A 22,408-nucleotide genomic window follows, 5' to 3' on the forward strand; every position below is an offset into this window, starting at 1 on the left:
TGTAAGAACTGGGATCACTCACGGAAATCATCAAGAAAACTATTAAAACAGCCTGACAACAGTTCTTTTTCGTACCACACAATGAACTTGGGGTTTGTTGACTCAGAACAGTGTGGAGGCCAAAAGTAGAAAAGGATTTTTAGAAAGGGACTAAGTGTGTTAAGGCCAGGTCCAGAAGGAACTGCCAGTTCAGAAAGTCCATAGAATGCTAGAATGGTGTCAGAGAAAGATCTCTGTATACAACCTTTGTATTTTATGCTTCTGTGATCATCTGTTACTGACTATTCTCAGAGACAGAATAGCAGATGAGATGGCCTTTGGTCTGATTGCACACAATTCTTCTTATGGATCAAAGCTCTCAATTTTAGCATGATTTAGAGTTTGGAAAGGTTAACTTTAAAGAAAAAAAGGCCATTTGAAAAGCTTGCATGCCTCCTCTGCTTCCTCTTTCAGCTCTCAGAGATGTGCTCCTTAATAATTTGGTTTCCATGAATGGTAAAGTACTGCTGAATTAGGAACAAACAGGATTTTCTAACAGCCACTGTAGTCTGCTTTATTGCTCCCAGATTCTGCCCAGTCCCCCTTATAAGGCACTTTTCCTGACCCAGTCTGAACTGGGAGTTTGAACATTCCCCTGTATTCAATTTTTCCTCTTTACTACATTCTTGCTAAATCACTTTGTTCAACTGCTATATTTATGCTATGAAACAGTTTGGATACTAATCTGTTGGCCTCTTGTTAGGTAAACCCTTCCTCCAGAGCGCTCATTTCTGCATTGGTAATCGACAACAGGAATCTACAGGAAGACTCCTAGTGGACAAAGGATTGCTACACTGTCTGTAAACATCCTTATTTCACCCAGAATGTGCCACTTCGATTGGATTTAGCCTTCCAGCCAGTCAGATCAATACATTTTTGCAGTGCAGTAGAGTAAACAATGCAATACAGTGATTCCTAGTCTGTAGCTAGACAGACTGAAGTAGCAGCACAAGTAAGTCAGAAAATCTCCTGCATTTATCTGGACACAGAGCGAGCTCTGAGACCAGTCATCACAGTTGTCTTTATATGTAAAATATGTGTGCACACAGACATATGGACTAATACATTCATCACTAACCCTCATTTAAGGGACCGACCATCCAAAGTCTAAGCTTCACCCAGAAATGTGCTTTAACTGGGGGTGCCAGGTGCATCCAGGACCGTGCAGTGGCTTTACAGACCACTGCGTGAGGATATGGCTGAAGGTTCTAAATCAATTAAGAAGTTACTACTGTTCCAGCTTGTTCAGTCTTCAGTTCTCCAGACAATTCTTCCCCATCAAGATAACACACAGGTAGATTGTTTGTTTTTATCGCTCATAGTGGAGTTTGGATTCAGGTTACCTGGAATGACAAGAAGTTAAAGTAAGGTTAATGTTAAGTAAATAAGATCTGGATAAAGTTTGGACTCACAGTTCACTCTCATTATTTACTGTATATCTTATGTTAGACCTACATTACTCTGTACTCTCTCGTGGCTTTTTTTCCTACTGCAGTGTAGTGAAGAGACATTAAAATAAGAGCAAATGTGGAGTATACTGTGGAGAAAACTACTGGAGAAGTATTTCCTGGTTTTAGCTTGTACCCACGTTAGCCTCAGTGGTATTCTCATGTCCAAGCTGGCACTGAAAAACAGTTTGGCCATGCCTTGGGTGGTAGGTTTTCCAAAGAGTGAGGTATAGAAAAAACAAACAAACAAAAAAAAAACAAGTCAGGTCATCTCATCCATTTGATACCCACACACATTTTCAGTAGATTTTTTTTTCACATTTCATTTTAAACATCTCAAGTGCCACTATTTCCACCATTGCTTTTCCAACACAAATCCCAAGGCCTCAGTTTGCTGCCTCAGTTTTTTATAATCTTTTTTTCAAAGCTTAATCTATGAATTTCTTTTGCTCCCAGTATCTGTACTTTTCAATGCTTGCACTTCTCTCTGGTCTCCTTCATTACAGCCAGATGTTGGTCTGAATGCCCCAGCATATTTTTTTCAAGCACTGTACAAAAGTGTGTTCAGAAGCTTTTGCAAGTAAGGGAGCTCATCTGTGCTCTGAGCTCAGCAAAGCTTACATGACCAGGGCAGTAGGTACTGAGAGGGGCTGCCATATGGCTTGCAATCACTGTGAACAAAGGCAGGCCCCACTCATGTATTTGTACAGAAGGAAGGTGTATGTGTATCTCCCAAGCAGTTGGAGCCAAATGCCACTTCTGAGTGAGAATAGGGAGGGAAAACTACCACAGGTCATGGTGACATGCCACTGAGAAGTCTCAGCCTTACTAAGTTTAGGGAGCATTCAACCCAAGCACCACCTCTTAACTGGGCTTCAAGTGAATAATTTTTAATGTCACTCTCTTGTCAGTATTTGATCAATTTTGTCCTTACCTGTAGATGATGGGGAAGAGAAGAGCTCTCTCCTCTCCAACTCCTTCTCTTCACTCTCTTCCAGACTCCATTTTCTTGATATTCACATGGGAGGTTGCACTGCAACCTGCCCTCACTTCTGTGGCTGCTGTGTATGCTACTGCCTCCTCCCCACATCTCCCCTGGGCATTTCCTTCTACCTGTCCCCACTCTGATGCATTCTGCATGTTACTGCTAAGTTTATCATAACTCCTATCTCTTTGCTATCCCTTTTCCCCTCCCTGTCTGTATCACATTCAAGACCCTCGCATTTAGTTTCAAAGGTGTCTGTGCTCCTCTGCTTAATTTTAACTCCCAGCTCCTTTATTTTTCTCACTTTTTACTCTTGTCTTCTAACCTTTTTCTACAGATCCCACTACAGTTAGAGCAAACACCCTCTTTGTATGTATCAAGGAGGTACATACAACGTTCCCCTCTTTCTTCCAGTTACCATCCCTCCAGGATGTCACCTTGGCTGAAAAACACTGGGGAGAACTATGCAGCTATTTCAGTAGTATTGCAGTACCCACTGTAAATACCATTTCTTATTGCAAGAAGCACCCAAAAGTGAAACACAAAATCCTGCCATTAATGATATAATCTTTCTGCAATCGTCACTCATGAGGAGTGAAGGCTGATGTATGAAGCAACTCAGAACAGCAGACCCTTCTGAATGAGCCCACTTTGCTTTTTTCAAGGGAGAACACAAAATGAAAAGTCAGCGCCTTCCCAAGGCATACAGCTTTCAAACCTTTGCAGTATTTCCTAGAAACTGCACACAGATCAGTGTCTTTGCTGGTCACAGTCTGCCCAGCACCAGCTTAAAATTAACAAGATTCTGGTCAGGTTCAGAGCTGCTCTTGTGTTCCTGAGTGGGCAAGAGTGAAATTCAAGAGTTCTGTCAATTTGATGGCGTGGTTTAAGAAAGCCTTGTAAGACATAGCACAGTCTCCATGCAGTGTGCTAGTACAAAACCTGAGGGTGTGGATTCAGATACTTAGTTCAGAACATTATCTGTAGCCCTTGTATTTTCCAGACGCCTAATTCTGACTTGTAGGTATCCTTTTCTAGCATGTAAATACTGCATCAGATTTTTAGCCTCCATCACAGCACACACTTTCATCACTTCCCTTCCCAGTTCAGATTCTCTTTGTCACTATTTGCTCCTACGAGACTGAATCTGACCTTTAGCCTGCTTGAATAATGTCTTTCAACTACTCTGTGAGCTACTGGAGGTGTGGATCTGGTCTCTCTATGCATTTGCAAGGTGGGATGTGTCTCTATGGTACTACAGAATTAATAGTGACTTTGGAGGATGTGTGCACAAGAAGGCCCACGGGGCTTAAGTGTGCTGTTTAATCTTTACAAAAGGTAAGGGCAGCTATTTCAAACTGTGAAGCTCTGAATAATTGCATCCTAACCTGCCTGCATACCAAGTACCTTCTCCTTCATTTCCACTTCTCCCTTCTGTCACCCAGAGTATCACAGCATCGGTTTTTACTAGCCCTTAAAACTAAGTCAGCCCTACAGTTACCCAAGAACAAAGTGCCTCCTATCTTTATTTTGAAGCTGGAACTCTATTCCATGCCCATGTTCAGGAATTTTTTTATTAAATCCTAATGATGTATGTGCTACTGATCAAGTAACTACAGGATCTTCTGGATAACAAAATTTTTTCTGTTCCTCATAAGCCTCCATCTTGCTAATGTGCCCTCTACCATCTCTGTTCACGTGCCACTTTGGGACCATTAGACTAGAGAAGCTTTCTCTCAAGAACAGTGATTCAATTCAAAAGCAACACACAAGCAGTGATCTTCCTCCAGCCTTTTATGACACCACGTGACTGAAGTCTACTTACACCATACTTCAAAAGCTGTGGATTTTCCTGCTGTCACCATGAACAGGCATTCTCAATTTGCATAAACCAAAAATACTAGCAAGGACTCACTGGAAAGATTTATCAGAAAAAATACGGCAGGGGGAAGGGTGGTGAGCTGGACCTCAGCATCCTCCCTGCACCTGTTCTCAGTCCTTCCTTCCCCTTTATTGAAAGAGGTGACAGCCCGCAGGAAGGAATGGTGGCAATAAATAAAACCTGAACATAATAGCATGATAGTGTCTTTGTGGAAATGGTCTAGACTGAGCATCAGACTGTCTGGCACAGATACTCTGTGTTAAAAGAAACAGGGACATTCCTGCTGCCCGGACTGTGCAATGCTCTAGAAGGGTGCAGTGTCCCACTGTTCAGCTGGAGACATCAATCTCTTTCATGCCTTAATTTGGGCCTAATTTCATCACGACACTGCAGGGATGGCAGGCTGTGTGCTTTAAAACAGCTGACAGTGAGAAATGCAGGGAATCTCTGATGAAGTGCTGACAAATCAGAGATTGCACAATTCTTTACTTCTGTCACTAGAGGGTAGTGCAAGCCCTCAGGTCCATTCCTCCAAGAGGAAATGCCCATACATCTCCCTATAGGTCTTCACCGATTTTGGTTTTCCTGGCTGTGAGTAAAGGGGACTACCAGCACATACTGTCTGTGCTCAAGACTGTCATTGGGACAGAGAGCCTCTTGATACCAGGGTTTACTTCTGCCTCCCCAAATGCTAAACACACATTCTAAAATGGGTCTACTATAATCTTAAATAAATTATCCATGCCTTCTTACCATTCCACCCTTGTGTTCATTTGGCATTTTGAAGTCTGCTTCATTCAGCCAGAAATATTTCTAAGAACCTAACCAAGCACTGTTGCTGACCTTCCCCATGCCCTGCTTTTCTTTTTGGTCTCAAGAGAAGTCTTTCCATTTCACATCATGGTAAGTTGCAAGGGAATTCAGTCTCTCTATGCCTGCATTTCACATTCATCAGATCACAGAATGGTCTCTGGCCAGACAAGTTGAGGAGAAATTTTCTCCCTGCAAGTAGTTTATTTTCCTGCTGGTGCAGGATATATCGACACCCAACACAGCTCACTGAGAGGAAGACAACCAGGCTGAATAATCCAAAGATTTACTTCAAACTCACAAAATATGTTGGGGAGATGGCTATGAACCCATAAATTGGTAATAATCTTTATCATTTGTGTCTTCAACTGACTGAAGCCTTGGAAGGACTTAATGAAAATATCAATCATGTGTTAGCAAAGAAAGAAAAGTTGAGATCTAGTGATCTACTCGGTAGCATCTGTTTCCATGACCTTCTCCCCCATTTCAGAAGGTGATAAAGGAGCAAATTAAAAAGATTTTTGCACCCCTTCCTCCACTCCTTTTCCCCTCAGCTCAATAAAAACACGTTTTTCTCTCTTCTCTACCAGGAACTTGTCACAGTAAATACACCCAACTCTAATGAGGAAAGGAGGGGTTACACTGAAAATCTGTCTGTGCCCTGCTAGCCACTACAATAGTGAACGTTCTCTTTGTCCCATACCCACTTGAAGTATGAGAAACATCTACATGAGAAGTACCAACTTTACAATAAGACTGCCATTAAATTGCTTTCAATTTAAATTGCCTGTATCATTTGATACAGCTTCTACTTTTTGATCTTGCTCATTTTGATACAGAGGAAATAACAGGATCTACTCACAAGTGCCTATAGTGAGTATGTTTGTATCAATCGGCCAAACTCATAACAAGGGACACAAAAAGCAGAGTAAGCTGGTAAAAGGTTTTACCTGAGATGCCTCCAGTGCTCCGAACGCTAGCACGGCCAATGCTAAGCCGCTCATATTCCAGTTTCATGTTCCCAAGGTCTTCTCCTGAATGTCCTTCACTGGCAAAAGAATTGGCCTCAATGCTTGAGCCTGGAGACCGTTTGGCCTTGCGACTGAAAAGCCCACTGGCAAACCGTTTTCCTTGCTTTGAATTGGTCAGTGCGTCTTCCTTCTTCACATCACGAATAGATTCTCTGGATTTGGATTTATTTTTCAGGTCCATGTGGAGCCGGGACAACAGTTTCTGAGGGCTCCGATTCAGCTTGTTCAAGTTCTCCAGAGGGGGATCTATTTCTGGGAATACTTGCTCCAATGTGACTAAGTCATTCAGAAACTGATTTAACCGCTTCTTTGACTCACTTGTTTCCTCCTTTTCCGTGTTTCCATGATTATCTTGCCTGTGTCGTGAAGCCCAGAGCATCATATCACCACGGGTTGCCCCTGCAACTAAACCATACTTGGGGTTGATGAACTTCCTAGCCACAGTGGAGGAATGAAAGCCTGGCTTCCCAATTCCAAGAAGGAATGGATTAGCAATACCCAGTTCCTTGTATAAATTAACTTCCTCTGAGATGGCATAGAGCTCACGAAACTCAACGTCAAACATTTCTACATGCTGTCCTGTCAAGACTAGCAGGATGTTTCTGTCGATGTGGGATGAAGTCCATGTGAAGCTAAGAGGAGGAAACAGAACCAATGTTAGAGTCGTGGGTGCATACTTGACCCAGCTCACCTAACAAAACCTAAGACACTACATGGGAATATGCATCGTTGTGGCATTTGCCCACATCCTTGGCAAGATGGGTCACAATAGATACAACATTATTGTCCTTCTTTAGGTATGCAGACCAGATCTGGAAGAAAAGACTGTAAAACTCTGAAGGACAGTTTACGCTTTCAAAAAAGCAACACTGCATCAGGAGCCTCCGGACTGAAAACCTCACTGAAGAGAATTGAGCACAGTGACTGGTGGGGAGTCCCTGCAGACTCCCACCTGATGCAGTGTGGAATTGTCTCTAGCCCACTGAAATGATGCAGTGTGGAATTGTCTCTAGCCCACTGAAATGTTCTACCAGCATGCTTATGTTCCACTCAGAAGCAGCTTGGGCTCTATGCCACCTTCTCTGTCATCCCATTCCAGTTTCTACAGATGCCACACAGATTAGAGGCTGGGATAAGAAAGTGTATGACATGAGAAAAATACTCTCATGCAAAGTCATGAGCCATTCTTTACATAAATGCCTTAATGCCTTAACCAAGTGTGACCCACCTGTATGATCCAGTGGCCACCTTTTCACCATCCACCATTAGGAATCGGGAGGCCAGTGTGCCTCTGATCTTCCCTGATGGCATGTAGAACCCAACTCCTGTCACAGAACGTATGCGGATATTCTAAGAGGGAGGTGAAAAGAAAAAATGTCACAATAAATAGGGCAGATAATTAGATAATTGCCAGCTCCAAGTCTTAACATATCACTCACGTTATTTCACTACTTCTGGGACTACAGCTTATTTTGTGTAAGCCAACAGAAGGCCTACAGAAAGGAAAACATTGTGCCATAAGACCTGCTGTCATCCCTTGTCTATGCAGGTCACTCCCCTCCCTCAGTTTACAGCCCTGACCAACAGGTCAGCCTCTTTGTAACCCAGCCTGCTGTCTTCAGCTATTCATCTGAGCCCACTGGCAAGACAATGCTGTCAAAATCAAGTAATTCTCCATCCCCAGTCCTGTGCTGTAGCTTGGAAGGCCCAGCCCACTTTAGAGGAATGAAGAGAAAGCTCTTGAGTTACACCTGCACTCTCTGAATCCTGATCCCTATTCCACAGCACTTGTGAGCTCTTCTCCAGATTATGGTAGCAGAACCACAAAGCCAAGGAACTCCACAACACCTGTGCAGCACAAAGGACACAATTACTTGGAAGGTAATGTATGAGACAGGTCTGCATTAGGTTATTTTTGTGCTTGCGTTCCAAATCCCAACCACACATGGTTTGACAAAACTGACCAAATTAGAAGAATGGACAATTTAATTATTAGGAGGAGGAAACAATTCAATTGCTCAAAAGATAGATATTTTCTAACAAAAGGAGAACCTTTATAATTTTGCTAAGAACCCCAAATAGTTATGGTGTCCACCCAGCTCCCCTGTTGTTCAACAGAGAGTTGAAAAACATAGAAATTTTTTTGAACAAAAGGAGTAGGATGAGTGTCTCTCAATGTCTTGAATAGGTCAGCAGAAAAGAATTTCTTACGAAGAGGAAGGAAAAACTTTTCATAAAATGAATAGAAGTAGTTAGAAAAAGAATACCTCTCCCCAAACCTCACATCTCGTACCCTTTGGCCAGCAAACCTACAATTAATAAAACAGACCACTACCAAACACAGAAAAAACACAAAAGTTAAGGTTACATGATTTTCAGCAATAGATGTTTGCCCGCACATCCTATAAGGACACATAAGCACATTGGACTGAGTGCTACTCTGTTCATGGGTCCTGGCTGTGCAAGGCTGAGTTGCCAAACTAACGTGAAACATCCTCCCTTCCCCCCAGCCCAAACCCAAAAGCATTTATTGTAAGTTTGGAGCAAATAATCTTGTCACTCTGATACACAAATCTCGACAATTTTCTTCACTCCACCATCTGTTTCTGTAAGGATTCTTTAACAATGAAAATTCAAAAGGTACTGTGAACTGGAGTCATAAATCCAGGGTTGGGAGTCAGTGTAATCACAGTTCTGACACTATTCCCTGTGATGTTCTGGGAAAGTCAATTCACGTTTGCCTCATTCTTCCCTCATCTGCAGAGCAGAAGAATCAGGAGGATTTGGCTAATGCTAGCACAGCCTCAGATCCCACAAAGAGCTAAGTCCTATTATTATAAACCTCACTGACAGCTTAAATATTGATAGGCTATAGAAATCAGCATGCAGGAATGAGTGATTATAAGAATGCAGATTTCTTTCAAAAGCCATTTTTTCGAATATAGCTCTTACCTTTTCAATCTGCTCCTATTCCCCCCACTAAAATACAGCAGTTGCAATACAAATTCTGACTAACAGTAACTGATGATACTACTCTTTTGCATTCATCTATTGCTTGATCTGTCTGGAGTCCTGTGTGGGCATTAGCTAATTAATGCTCCCAACACTGCTGAAAGTATTATTACCCTGTTTTAAAGATGAGGAGCCTAAGAGAGAAAAAGATGAAGTGACTTGCCCGAGGCCTACCAGTGAGTCATATGTGTGGGATGCTGAATGCAGGTTGGGTAGAGCACAAGAGAAAGGGTGCCCTTTCCAGTAGTTAAAATAACATTTGCAGTTGACTGGCTGATCACCTGAGATAATTTTTTTTCCTTGCTGATTAATGTTAGATGTGAGATTTGCCAAATCATGGAGTATCAACTGCAAGTGAAAAGAAGGACCTCATTCTTCAAATCAGTCAACAGCTCTGACATGACATGTACCTTTGTGAATCAAGAATTATAAGCCTGTGTGAGCAGAAAGTTTCTTAGCATCTAACAAGAGTGGATTTTATTGTGTTTGTACATTCTATCACCTTCTTTCAGTGGAAGGAGAGCACACTTGAATTTCTGTGGTAACTGAGCTGTACATAACACTTAGAAAGGCACAGGATAGAACTGAACAGCTGAACACGTAAACCTCCTTGAACGAAGTAGGTACAGGAGTGCATAAACACATCTTGAAATGCAGAAAACAAGCACAAAGTCATATAAACATCAAGTCACTTAACAGGTTATTTGTATAATGTTTTCTGCCTTCAAGCATCTTGGAGCATTTGTAGACTGCGATATCAAGCTGTACAGAGGAAGATCGAGCCTGGGTTCATGCACCAAGGGCTGCACAATAATAGAAGAGGAAAGACAAATATAAATGAGGTGATATTGCAGGCATTTTTGGGGGGCACTAGTGTTACAGTAGTAACTAATATTTTGGGTAGAGGACCAGTTAGCTCACTAGATAGAAGTGACCCCTCCAGATCTCTATTCTTGCAGAAGCCTGATTAAGGTTTGTTTTGGCTTATGGAAGCTGCAGTCTGCATTAAATTTCCACATTTCCTTTACACACACTTGCATCACTCCTCATCAGAAGCAGTGACTAACATCTCCCTGGCTCCAACTTAATACAGACTGGTAACAGTCAAGCCTGACTGAGCATCCTAATACAAACAGTGAAGGAATTGGTCTTTCTTGCTTTATTGTGACACACTTTTAAATCTCACCCTGAACCCACTGAAAGCTAAATTAGACACAGTTTAGAAAGTCAGTAATGCTGTGACTGACACTTGGTTGTCACTTGACAGACCTGGGCAGTAGTGCTCACAAACTGGGGTTGAGTAGGGGGGAGACACAAGAGAGACCCTAAAGGAAGGTGTTGTAAGTGCTTCCACCAGGGAATCCTGTGTGTAGCTTCCCTCTTAGAACAACTGCTGATATATATACATATATATATGTACATATTGCAAAGCAGGTGGGGATCTCTGTTTCAAGTTAGGAGGGATGGCACTAACGACCTCTATAAACTAACAGAGGTGAAACAGATTAAGGAGAGGCAACAGACAAAAGCAGTAGCTGAGAGATGATAGCGACTCAACAGTCCCTCATATTGTCTGTTTTTCAAAATGTGGAGATCCCCGTTTTGCTGTCCCTGTGAAATTCAGATCCCTTCAGTCAATAAAATCTCTTGGGGTACCTCCTGTCCTTTGTTTCACCTGAGTGTCCTACTGCTTCACTTGACCACAGGGCTGAGGGGAAGGCACCAGATGCCCATTAATTCTCCCTTTAAATCTTAGATGGAGGTACCATAGAAGGGGGGAAATGAGAGAGATGGGATTCCTATGGACAAGACCACAGTAATGGCAGTAAAGCATTTTTTCTTATTTATGGTCTGCAAGAATATAATTTCTAATGATCAGACCTCCAGGTCAGAGAGATGGATGGCAGCAATTCATCTTACATAGGGACACAAAAGCAACCACAATCTGGAAGCATACATCAAGTAGTGCTAGGAAATACTGTGGATTTATTCTGCGTGTTTGCCCTGAACAGTTGTGGAAAAGGCATGCTTATTGACAAAGTAGTGTAACTTGCAAGTATTCAAGTAGAATGGGATGGAACGTGGTTAGCTGCGACCTGGCCTACCAAGATCATTACTGGGTATTATTTATTTGTGTCTTGGCAAAAAGAAGGCCTTGTAAGCTCCCATTTTCAGGAGGTCACAAGCAGACTAGAAGAATTCTGTAACAGATAATTAAAAAACCAACAGCACTGCATCACATCACATTCAGCTTCTCCCTCATCTGAGCTAGGAATCAATGAAGGAAATGAAATGAAATGAAATTCTGAAAGTTTCTTAGGCAGAAACTTTTCAGACTTCCTGGGGTGAGGGGAGAAACTCCTTACATGTTTGGAAAATGAATGTAAAAAATAACACACAGGTGAACTTCCTGCAAGTAAGTAATCCCCTGGGCTTGTTTGGAACTCTAGGAGAACTCCCTGTCTTTGGGAGTGTCTGTTATTAACAGAAGGATGGGGAGAAAAGCACTTGTCTAAAAACTGGGGAGAGCATTAACCCTCAGGTCAAAAAAAAAAAAAGGAATTTTCTGGAGGGGTTATGAATTTTGTATCTATGAGAACTCTGATTCACTGTGATCTCCAAAGAACACTCTTGTGTCAAATATAACAGAAGTCTGGCAAATCATGTCCGGTAGGCTCAGGAAGCCATATGACTCATACCACACAGGACATGCTCTTACTAACAACCCCTGAACGTGCTGATGGTTGAATTTAAATGCATTCCTAGTGAACTCTGGCCTTCAGACAAAAATTGAGGTTTTCTCATTTCATGCCTGGAGTCGGTAAAGAACTTTTACTCTTTGCAGAGTCAGGTACTGTCTTCCTACAGCAGTTTCCCTCCTTGAGACTGTCAGCAGATCATGATACCTTGCCATCTCACAGTAATACAATAGCCAGGAATTTTTTGAAGATGCCCAGCACTTTACACATACAAAGGGCAAAATCCAATGTTAAGAGTATATCTCCCTGTATTAGAACTATTGAAGTATTCACTCTGCATTGGATGAACAGGCAATGGAACCAAAAGAGCAGGAATCACAAAACAATATGAGTATCTGGTAGTGACAGAAGACAGAATAAAAGCGTTGTGACCCTGCAGCCCATGGTAGTGTGTCATCTCTCTCCCACTGGGATCAGAACTTGCCTCTAAACCTTTAAGTTATATCCCACATGGCTGCAACTTTCTGAGAAAAAAGTCATCCTCTATATCTTGCACAAGCATTCCAAAGGAAAGGTGGGAAGAATGGCAGGAAAGAAGAGCATGCAATTCCTTTGCTGGCAAACTGTATTTCACTGGTGAAAATCTTTTAGAAGGAAGCAAAACAGTAACACAAAAAGACTGTAAGGAGATAATGTTTTCCCTGTAGAAGAAACTCACATCAAAACAGTTGTCAGGAGAAAGATATGTCATAGATAAGAAATGGGTGAATGACAGAGTTTACTGCACCACAGTTCTCATTCTTCCTCAGCAATTCCAACATCCTCCATGATCAAATAATATGGGACAAAATGATTCTGTCTGAAGAAGACCAGAGGCCCTTTCTTGCTTTAAATCTAGCTCTTCAATATTTGGCATGTTACATCAATGAGGTAGGGCTGGGGGCAGTCCTCAAGGAAGCCTTAACCTTGCTTGAGCTTCCTTGCATATCTAAACTCTGTTGTCAGGTGAATCACTATATGACAGTTTCTGCTACCCTGACCCAAGCAGCAGCATATAAGATATATCCAAAGCAGCCATGGGTAGGATTCCAAGAGATCATGTTCCTTGAGAGGCAAATGACATGTTTCCCTGTTCCAGGAAGAATCTTCTCAGTCCTTCCATAGTACCATATACAGGAATTAGCTGCATTGGCCTTAACAAGATTAGCAAAACCCTTAGCTATACTGGAAAGGGAATAGAACAATCTTAAGGGGAATTTTAAGATACAGTATGAGATAGCTGGGAAAAGAGGGGGGAAAGTTGAAGGGCTGTGGGCTCCAGCATTCTGTGGGCTGGAGCTCTGCAGAAGAGTGAACAACTAGGTCAAAGGACATTAAAAACTTCTTCTCAGTAGACTTTCTTTAGCTCAGCTTGTATTTGTACTTTTTTTAGCTGATAGAATCTAATGCAAAATGTAGCAAGGGCTGCTGTGAGAGAAGGGAACCGCAGAGGGACACAGAAGAGTTTTCTCCTGCTTTTGATGGCATCAGTTTCAAACTCTGTCTCTTTGGAAAGGATCATAGAACTAGACTGCTGCAGGACCTAGGCACTGCTGTAGCATGTCACTGTGATGACTGGTTTAGGAGTGTAAAGTCTGTGTAGATACCTATGGAGAAAGAGATAAGAGGAAGAGCAGAAGACAACCGCTTACTGTTTAGAGACTGAGAAGGCAGACAAAAAAGGAACTCACCTCTCCAATAGCATCACAACTTTTTCTAAAATGCCAGGGCATCTTTTCATTCACTCTATCCAGGAGTTAAAATATGCAGTACTGAAGACTTCATTCCTGCACGTGATGACATGATGAGAAAAGTACTGGGAAACAGGTACCAGAGCAAATGGAACTACTGCTGAGATTTCTCAATTATGTACCGAAGAGACTCAAGCCTAGGCCACGGAATACCCCTGACACTTGAAACAGGTCTGTTATAATGATGTCTGTGTCTTGCTTTCAAAGACACCAGAGGAAAGAAATTTCCATCTCCGATTTGGAGAAAGATGAGAAAGCTTGTCAGCTGGATGGCTTTTTTGATGAAACTCAGAGCAGAGTGGTAGTTCACAGTTCATTCAGATTTAAGATGGTTCTCTTAAAATACTGAGAACAGTTGGAACACAAAGAAGGGTGAGTCTGGCATCCCAGAGCTTTTGTCCAACTTAGCAACTTTTTCAGCAACTTATTTGGAATAAGCTTGTAGTAGTGACAGTGATTAAAAACACATGGAAAAAAGGAATACAATCCTAACTAGAAACGCACAAAGGATTTCTGTCTGTATGTAACGGAGTGAGATCCCTCTGAGGAGTGAGATCCCTTCTGCCAGCCAACCTAGACTGACTACACTGCTGTGCTGCATGCACTATATGAAGGCATATTCTGATATGGGGCTAGGCAGCAGCTATGCCCCTCAATCCCTTAAGTTCTCATGCAAAGGAGGGCTACAAGCTCATTCACTCCAAGATGATCACTGCTGGATAGGAAAGTCTTGATTTCACAGAGGATGTGTGTCCTATAACTGGGATCCATGCAGTCATCTCAAAGAGCTACTGTGGGCTGTAGTTTGAATCTTCACACAGAAGACCCACAGGAATTTCCTCCAACAACTTTCTTCCCAAACAGGAATTTTTAGGTCACAAGAGCCAAGAAATTACCTAAATCCCTGTCTTAGGTGAAAGACAAAAAATCCAGATCTTTCCTTTTTCTTTCCTTCTGTATTATCAAGCCACTCTCTTATCCCTCTGTGTTCCATCAAACCCTGTCTAAGAGCTGTGATATGACTTTAGGGAGGAAGAGATGTGTTTGCCTGTCCAAGTGAGTTCCAATATTCATTACAGCTGGAAAAGGCCATTGATCTGCAGGAGATAATAGTTCAGTATTGAATATCTTACCCGGATTTGCAAGTCACTGAGGTCAAGACATCTGCACATTTCCAGGAAAAGCTTCACACCCTCCTCATCTAGGATTATATAGACTGGGATCCAGCGCTTATATGCTGCATCAACGATATCGCGGAAGATGTCCCGGTCTGTAAATACATCCATGACCACTGCAATAATCTGGAAACAAGACGACAGTAGACAGAAAACTAAATAAAATATTAGGAACTGGAAGGGAGGCCCCATCACACTGGTGCAAAATAAAGGAGAGCACTGATGCCAGATTACAGAGGAGAAGGATGTAGGACAGATGGAAGTACAGGGATGTACATGTCCAAGCACTAGCAATAATCTTAAAATTTTCTTGCTTGCCTCCTGACACACTTTGGAAGGAACTTAATAATGAGAGTTCTCCTTCTTCTTGGGGAAAATTACTTATTTCAGCAGCCTGAGGAATGCCAAAGCCAAATGCCTAGTTTTTCCTTTGTAAGGATCCACTTAAACAAAGGAGAACACTGAAAATAGATTGAAAAAGAAGACTGAAAACACAACTCTAACATTTAACTTGAAGGTGTGTAATGGAAGAATGAATGTGCAGAGGAATCAGAGCCTGAATCCTCAGCCCCGGTGCATAGTGCAAACAACAAGAATTCTATTTCCCTTTTTTCTCCCAATTCCCTGTGAGAAGTCTGCTCTCAGGGCTGGCTTCCCAAGGAATGATTTATGGAGTTCAAACATAAACACCTCATATTTCTCAGGAAGGGACTGGAGTGTGTTCAAGATTTAGAGGCAAAATGATCATTCCCTCTCTTCACATGCAATGTTTTTCTGGTATAAAATTCATCCCTCTTTCTGGGCATAGATTTTATGTAAAACAAAAACGTTTAGCTGACGTGAGAGACAAGCCTGAACATTCATAAGATGAGTAACAACAAAACCAAGAAGGTTACGAGCAACTTTAACGCTGATCTTACATGTTTTGTCTCCCTTTCTGTATCTTTTATATCATTAGAAATACCAATTAATTTTTCTGCCTGAAATAGTTATTCTTCCCAACATCTGAAAGGTTATGAGTGAAGGAAACTACTGTTTTCCTTGTCCCTCAGTGAAACATCAGCTTGCCAGGTCAGAGTCATGCTGACAGTATGCTGGGAATAGAGTTGAGTAAATTTTAATTTCCCAGGTGCTGGGGGTCACAGGAATGAGCCAAGCTGTGCTGGAAACGGCATGTACAGGTGTGAATGGAGATAAATATTGGATCGAACTGTAGGATTTTCTTCTCTTGATATTTGGAAGAGGTGCAGCTCAAGTTGCAGGAGCCCCCTAAGGAAGGGTGAATAATTCTCCACAGAGACTTCTTTTCTTTGAAAAATGTTCTTGAACAAATGGCTTCTGGGCAAGTGATGCCACAGTAAACATCCCCCACTGTGTTTGCTGAGTCTCTGCTTGTATGGCCAACAACAAGTAATACATCTGCTCCATCAGGCTCCTTCTGTCAACAGTGCTTAAACAAGCTTTTCTATGTTTAAAAAAAAAAAAAGGAGCTGACATTGTGTTTATGCTCATCATAAAGATATAAGTTCCTGATACAGGTGAACTCTGGTGGAGCTACATCATACTAAGTCCCTCAGTAACTTCTGCTAGGCAGAGCTGCATGTCCAGTCCTGTCTTGGTTCTCACTTCCCAGCAAGATGCAGGGAATGTTACCAGAACCTCCAGAAATCAAAAAACAGTGAACTTGTGCCACTTTATTCCTGAACAACCCATATACAGGCAAATTATAATTAAAGGCATGAAGAGTTCACGCATTAACTCAGGCCTGCTATGCTCCCTCTTCCCTCCACACATTGTAGTATGGATGTAGTTATTTAGGAACAAGAATGCCTGATAATATTCATTTGAAGTAAGAACATTTGCACAGGGAATTGATCAAGAATGGATAGCAAAAGTGTGAATTTGTTTTCTTCCCATCCCCTCCATTTGCAATGAGTCTAATGGCTGCAGAACCTACCCCACGTGCTGGACAAACCACTCATTGTTACTATTCGCTTTGCAATATGAACGGATGGTTCCTTCCAAGCTGTGGGGCCCTGGGCCAGTTCAGGCTAAACTGCAAGACTGTGGACCATGAAAACAGCAGTTCTGTACAAAAAACAGATAAGCTGCCTTGCAGATGGGACTTCCAAGCCAGCAAATGTGCTGTGGGCGATGCCTGTTGTTATGTTCACTTTCTCAAACCTCTGTCACAGCTGGTGATCTGTCAAGATCACCTAGGAACGTTCTCAAGTACAAGTCAGAGCATGAGTGTCTACCCCTGCAAGAGGTTTTCCCCATTTCTCTACCTATCCTATGGATAACAAACTTATCTGTAGGGCCCATAGGTGTGCCTAGCTCTTCACAGGAATTTAAAGATTGGCAAGTTAATGCTTGCCAATCTCATTGCAGCACGGTATCTTAATTAATGTATGTTTGTAAAACACTGATGATAAGCCACCCACAGACGTGGCACATATTACTAGTATCTGTTTAGACCCCCTTCGAAAAAACCAAACCCAACAAACCCCCACTGTCATCTGCTGATTGAAAAGCTGCTACCTGGAGCCGGGTTTTTACCAGGGCCAGCTCAGCTGAACACAATAGGCATAGTTATCTATGAAAAGGACCATTAAACACTCAAATGGCTGTTAAACATGAAACCAGCTTTGGACTGGGAGGGGCACAGTTTGTCCAGTCAGTGAAAAAATAAAAATCTACAAAGGAATTAATTACTTCTAGGTGCCAGGCACAGCTACTGAAAAAAACCAAACAAACTTTCCCAGTTCTTGCATGGTCTGTAGAGGCATTTGTAGCAATGCAGAGGATGTGAAGTTGCACTAAATCGGAGTGTAAGGATTTTACAGCTTCTGGGTCTTCTAAATGACTGACCACACCAGCCACTGAACAGTATTACAGGGTGTGCATGACTTTTCCGAGCAGGGAGCTGAGGAGATCACACACCAGAGCAGTGTCTCTATGGAAAGTTTGCTGTGTTTCCCAGCAGATTTGGTTTTAACAAGTTTGCAAAAGTTGTGCGTATAGTGTGTGCTGGCAAGGGGAGCAGGTGGAGGAGGAAATAACTGCTGAATTAGAATGCAGAAAAACCAGAAAGAAGCAAAACTAAGCGCAGAAATGAAGTTTCTTACACTGTTTACCCCTTTCCCCTTGGGGCTTGTCAGCTCTGAAGGGGATCTTTTTCTGGGCGGTCTTCCCTGGAAACTTCACCCACATCCAGGGTGGGTGACGAAAAACCTCATCATTGCCTTTACCTATTCAACGCAAGCTCCTGTTGCATCATGGCTGGCTTGTTTTCTTGCCAGAGGTGTCCTTGTCACTAACAAGTCATTTCCAAACAAAGACAAATAGGAGGAACAGCCGCGTATTGTCTGGACTCTGGCTGCTTGCAGTCCAGGCTGAATGGTATTTGAGACCACAACAAATAAATCCGAAAAACACCACCCCATAAACAAATGCACTGCCCTGTGCTCAAGTAAGGATACCTGCACACACAGGAGAAGTGGCTGTAACAGAATCACGACCTGCCTTCTTCTGAACCTGGGAATGAGACCAGGACAGGACAAAGCGAAACACAGGCAGAGAAACCCCAGTATGTGGGAACGGAGCACGGTGTGAAGGGGTTTAACCCCATCCCAGGCATCGGCTTTAGCAAAGCGTAACACGACTGGCAACAAGCCGCAGGGAAAGCCCTGCCTGGTGGGTGCCGACCAACTGGATGGCCAACACGCTCCTCCTTTGGATTGAGAGTCCTGGCAGGCTCTCTCCTGCCTTCCACCCACATCCCGAGCCAGGCCCTCCGCCCGCCTGCCCCCGGCCGAGGCGTGAAGGCGGGCAGGGGTGGCCCGTCGAGGCCGGGCCGTACCTTCTGCGCCTGCTGGATCATCTCCCGCACCACCTCCTTCAGGTGCGGCGCGTTCTCCTCCTTGCGGGGGTGCGTGAAGAGGGACACCCGGCTGATACCCCGGTAGAAGGTCTTGTCGGTCCAGCCCAAGTCCAACGGGGGCACCTCCGTGTCCGAGCACTCGGGCCAGTAGGCCAGCGAGAGGGTCTCGCCGCCGGGCCCCCGCGCCACCTTGCCGCCCTCCCGGGGGTCGTCGTACCCCCGCCATCCGCCCCGCAGGTCCTGCAGCTCCCGACTGGAGAGGAAGTCGCGGAGCTGCTCCTTCCTCAGCGCCTCCCGATACGCCGCCTCGCCGCGGGTCACCAGCGCCTCCAGGGCTCGGCGCTGCTCCTCGCTGTAGTAGAAGCGAGCCTGGGCCTCCGTCACCTTCTCGTTGACGTGCAGCTCGTCCAGCAGGAGCACCTGGGACTCCGCCATGCCGCCGGCACCCCCAGCGCAGCGCCGGCCGGGAGGGAAGCAAAGAGGCTGCGGCAGGAGGGAGAGGCAGGGCCGGGACCGCCTCACCTGGCCTGCCCGAGCCCGCCCCGACGGGTGGGGCGGCCGCTCCCCCGGGCCCTGGGGACACCTGGGCTGTCCCCACCGTCCTGCCCCTCTCCCACACCCCGGCGTGGCCCCGGCCTCTGGGGACGGGGAGCACAAGTTGGGGAGAGAACTGTTTCTGGGAAAAGAACAACTTGACCTAAGGGATGCAGAATGCGATGAAGGGGAACAATGGGATAAAGGGAAGAGACTGGTTATGTGTCAGCCCACACCAGCTTTGGAGGGATGTGGGTTAGAAATCTTTAACTAACTTGAGAAATTGTGTCCTATGAGTGAACTTAGTGCATTAAAATGGGAAAACACCTCCAAGGGAAGACCCTCACCCACTGAACACATGAATTCAAAATGCCCTGTACCTTTAAACGGAGGGCAGGGAAAGTGAAGGCAATAGCAGCTTAGACAGGTAGTGATGTCGATTCATTATGCAAATGTTACCTGAATAAAATTGTATAAATATGCTTGTATATCTATACATATGTATACATTGTATATGTATGTATAAATATGCTTGCTAGCTTTGTAGATTTGCCACTTAGCACCCATCTCTGCTCAGACATGAAATAAAAGCAAGTATCACTATTCTGTGTGTGGATCAGCTTCCATACTGGGTGAAAGAACACAGATTTAGGACAACACACTGGCATGGCCAGCACCGGCATCCCCAACTGCAGTGCTTGGAGGAGAACCAGGCCTGGGCCATGAGTGTATTTTGGGGTGCAAATGCAAAAGTCTATTGAAGACCTTTTTTCCTCCCTTTTTCACACTGGGCAGCCACCTGCGGGGTGCTCATGAGGAAAGGGGGGGATGTGAGTGGGGCCAGGGAGATGGGCAGAGCAAGCCATGGGCCATCGGCTGCAGTGGGCTGCTAGCTGGCCCTCCCCAAATCCACTGGCAGCTCAGTGACTCCAGAAAAGCAGGCGGTGTGGGTACCCAGCTTACAGAGGGGAAGATGACAGAGCGACGTGCCTGAGGCCGCCCAGCAGGCTGGTGTCAGAGCTGGGAATAAAACAGCCTTGCTTCCAGTCTCTGGCTGGGAGTCCATGAATAAATACCCCCAGCTCCACACATGCATCCCAGCTGAGAGACCAGGGGCCGTAATCTTAAATTATGATTTTTGTGGGGTATGTGATCGTTGCTAGGGGCCCTAATCAAGATTCAGGTCCCACTGCGGTTTGCAGTACATACACAATGGATAAAAAGCAGTGCTTTCCCATTGCAGCCCAGGGATGGAGCTGGCAGGGAATGAGCAAGGAAACAAGGATAAAAGCAAAGGCAGTGGTGAAATACAAACATTCAGAGGCATTTGCAATGCTTTACATGTGTGATTAGCCCTAAGTGCTCACATGCACAAAAAAATGTAGGGACAGAGCCACTGGAGCTGCTCTTTGTCTCCTCTCCCTAAGCAATCACCTGCCCTCAGTGCCTTAGTTTATAAAACCAAGGATAAGGTGGGGCACCACGGCTCTTTCTGTACTGTTCTTCTCCTTTAGGTAAAAGGGAGAATTTTAGTATTCCAGACTGTTATCAATAGCTTTTCCTAGCATGAAATTCACTTAAAATTTGAAATTGCACTTTGCAGAGGTCTACTCCTCTGCCTATCAAGTCCCCTTTAAAAATTAATTTCCATATAGGTTCTTTTAGCGTGATTTCTGATGGAAATGAGATTTACGTGGTCATGGTGTCTGCATCTGTCTGCCTGTCTGTCCTTTTCTCTAATAATTTTTGAGCCCACTATCTGATCTTGAACAAGTTTGGCAGAAGTGTAATTACATCCCTACAGATTTTGTGAAAATAACCAGCCTGATAGCAAATAAAGGCTCTATCACAATCCCCGACAACGTGGGTTCATGTCTTATTATATTTCAGATATTCCATAAAAGTGAGAATGCTAATAAGTGCCTGATCTGTAGGAAGAGCTTCAAATTAATTTTATGCCATCTTAGACATCCTAGTCAATCAACCACAATGTACAAACACACAGGAGATGCGGCTTTGTTAGTTCCAGTGCTCACTAAACTACTTGTTGGTTGTGTTTTTTCTGTACCAGAGGCTGCCATCAGCTCTGCTATTTCATGTGGGGCTAAATAAAATCTGTAGGTGCTCTACTCCTTCGTAGCTGTACAATCATTTGTGTTAAACTAAGACTCCCACATGAAAGCAACAGTAGGTTCACAAATATAGGTATAGTTTTATATTTAAAAGCAAGGGAGCATTTTCCACATCCAAGTAAAGGCAGTAGAGATTTGTTTTCAGCTTATTGTGATGAAATGTTTGGCCCCCATCTCTCACTCTGGAAGACAAAGTGTTGTCTGTGTGTTGATATGATAAATAGGGGCAAGGAGTTTTGCAAAAGCTGAGCGAGACCCTTTCCCAATGCAAACATGCGTCCCATCTCATCCCCCTTCCCATTCTGACAGCAATACATTCCAACCAAATCTATTTCTTATATGGAGTTTTTATAATGTCTGATGATTTAGTTCCTTTTGATGAACCCTGACCCTCTGGCTGACAGCCTCAACTCACAGGGTGGTAAAAGGGCTGTGCAAACAAACTACCCTCTCTGTCACAAAGTTAACCCTTTGTGACTGGACAAAAAGGAACTTGGCAGGCAGGGTGCAAGGAAAGACTCATGGCTGGCCCTGCCCCTCTGGGATAGAGAAGTGAATTCCAGTTTCCACTCTAAAAGAGAGTCATAATTGTTTGAACTCAGGTTTTCCTCTCTGCCCTTAGCACTGGCTCTAAGAGAAACAAGAAGGGAGAAGGCTGCCTCTTGAGTTGGGCTGAGGCAGCTGCAAATCCACACAGGACTGCACTATCTGTTCTTGGATTTGTTTTGTTCCTGGGGATTACTTGCTGGAGGGGCTTCCTGTGCATAGGAAGGGTGGGGCCTCTTTACTTTTCGCCTTTGTTTGGGTGTCATCCCAGCCAAGTCCTGGTTAAGGTCTTGCTTACTTTTCTGGTCTGGTCCAAAATATTTTCCTAAGGATGTAAACTAACCTATCAGGAAATATTACCTCTTGTTGTAACCCTCGCCCAATGCATTACAGTGTTTTAAATCTTCTGCCTTCAAACACCTCCCACGTATAATCTGGTTAT

General features: G+C 43.8%; 1 protein-coding gene across 1 annotated transcript; it reads right to left on the minus strand.

Annotated features, from left to right (window-relative positions):
- Positions 1-830: 830 nt before the first annotated feature.
- On the minus strand, positions 831-19,189 carry FAM83F (family with sequence similarity 83 member F). Its single transcript, XM_017827587.1, has 5 exons — positions 18,734-19,189; positions 14,830-14,997; positions 7,424-7,545; positions 6,115-6,827; positions 831-1,382 (listed from the first exon to the last, which is right to left on the minus strand). Exons 1-5 carry the CDS (start codon positions 19,187-19,189, stop codon positions 1,318-1,320), a joined length of 1,524 nt encoding a protein of 507 aa, XP_017683076.1. The 3' UTR covers positions 831-1,317.
- Between the last annotated feature and the right edge of the window lie 3,219 nt (positions 19,190-22,408).

Source organism: Lepidothrix coronata, unplaced genomic scaffold, assembly GCF_001604755.1.
Source record: "Lepidothrix coronata isolate B3197 unplaced genomic scaffold, Lepidothrix_coronata-1.0 Scaffold141, whole genome shotgun sequence".
Lineage (NCBI taxonomy): Eukaryota > Metazoa > Chordata > Aves > Passeriformes > Pipridae > Lepidothrix > Lepidothrix coronata.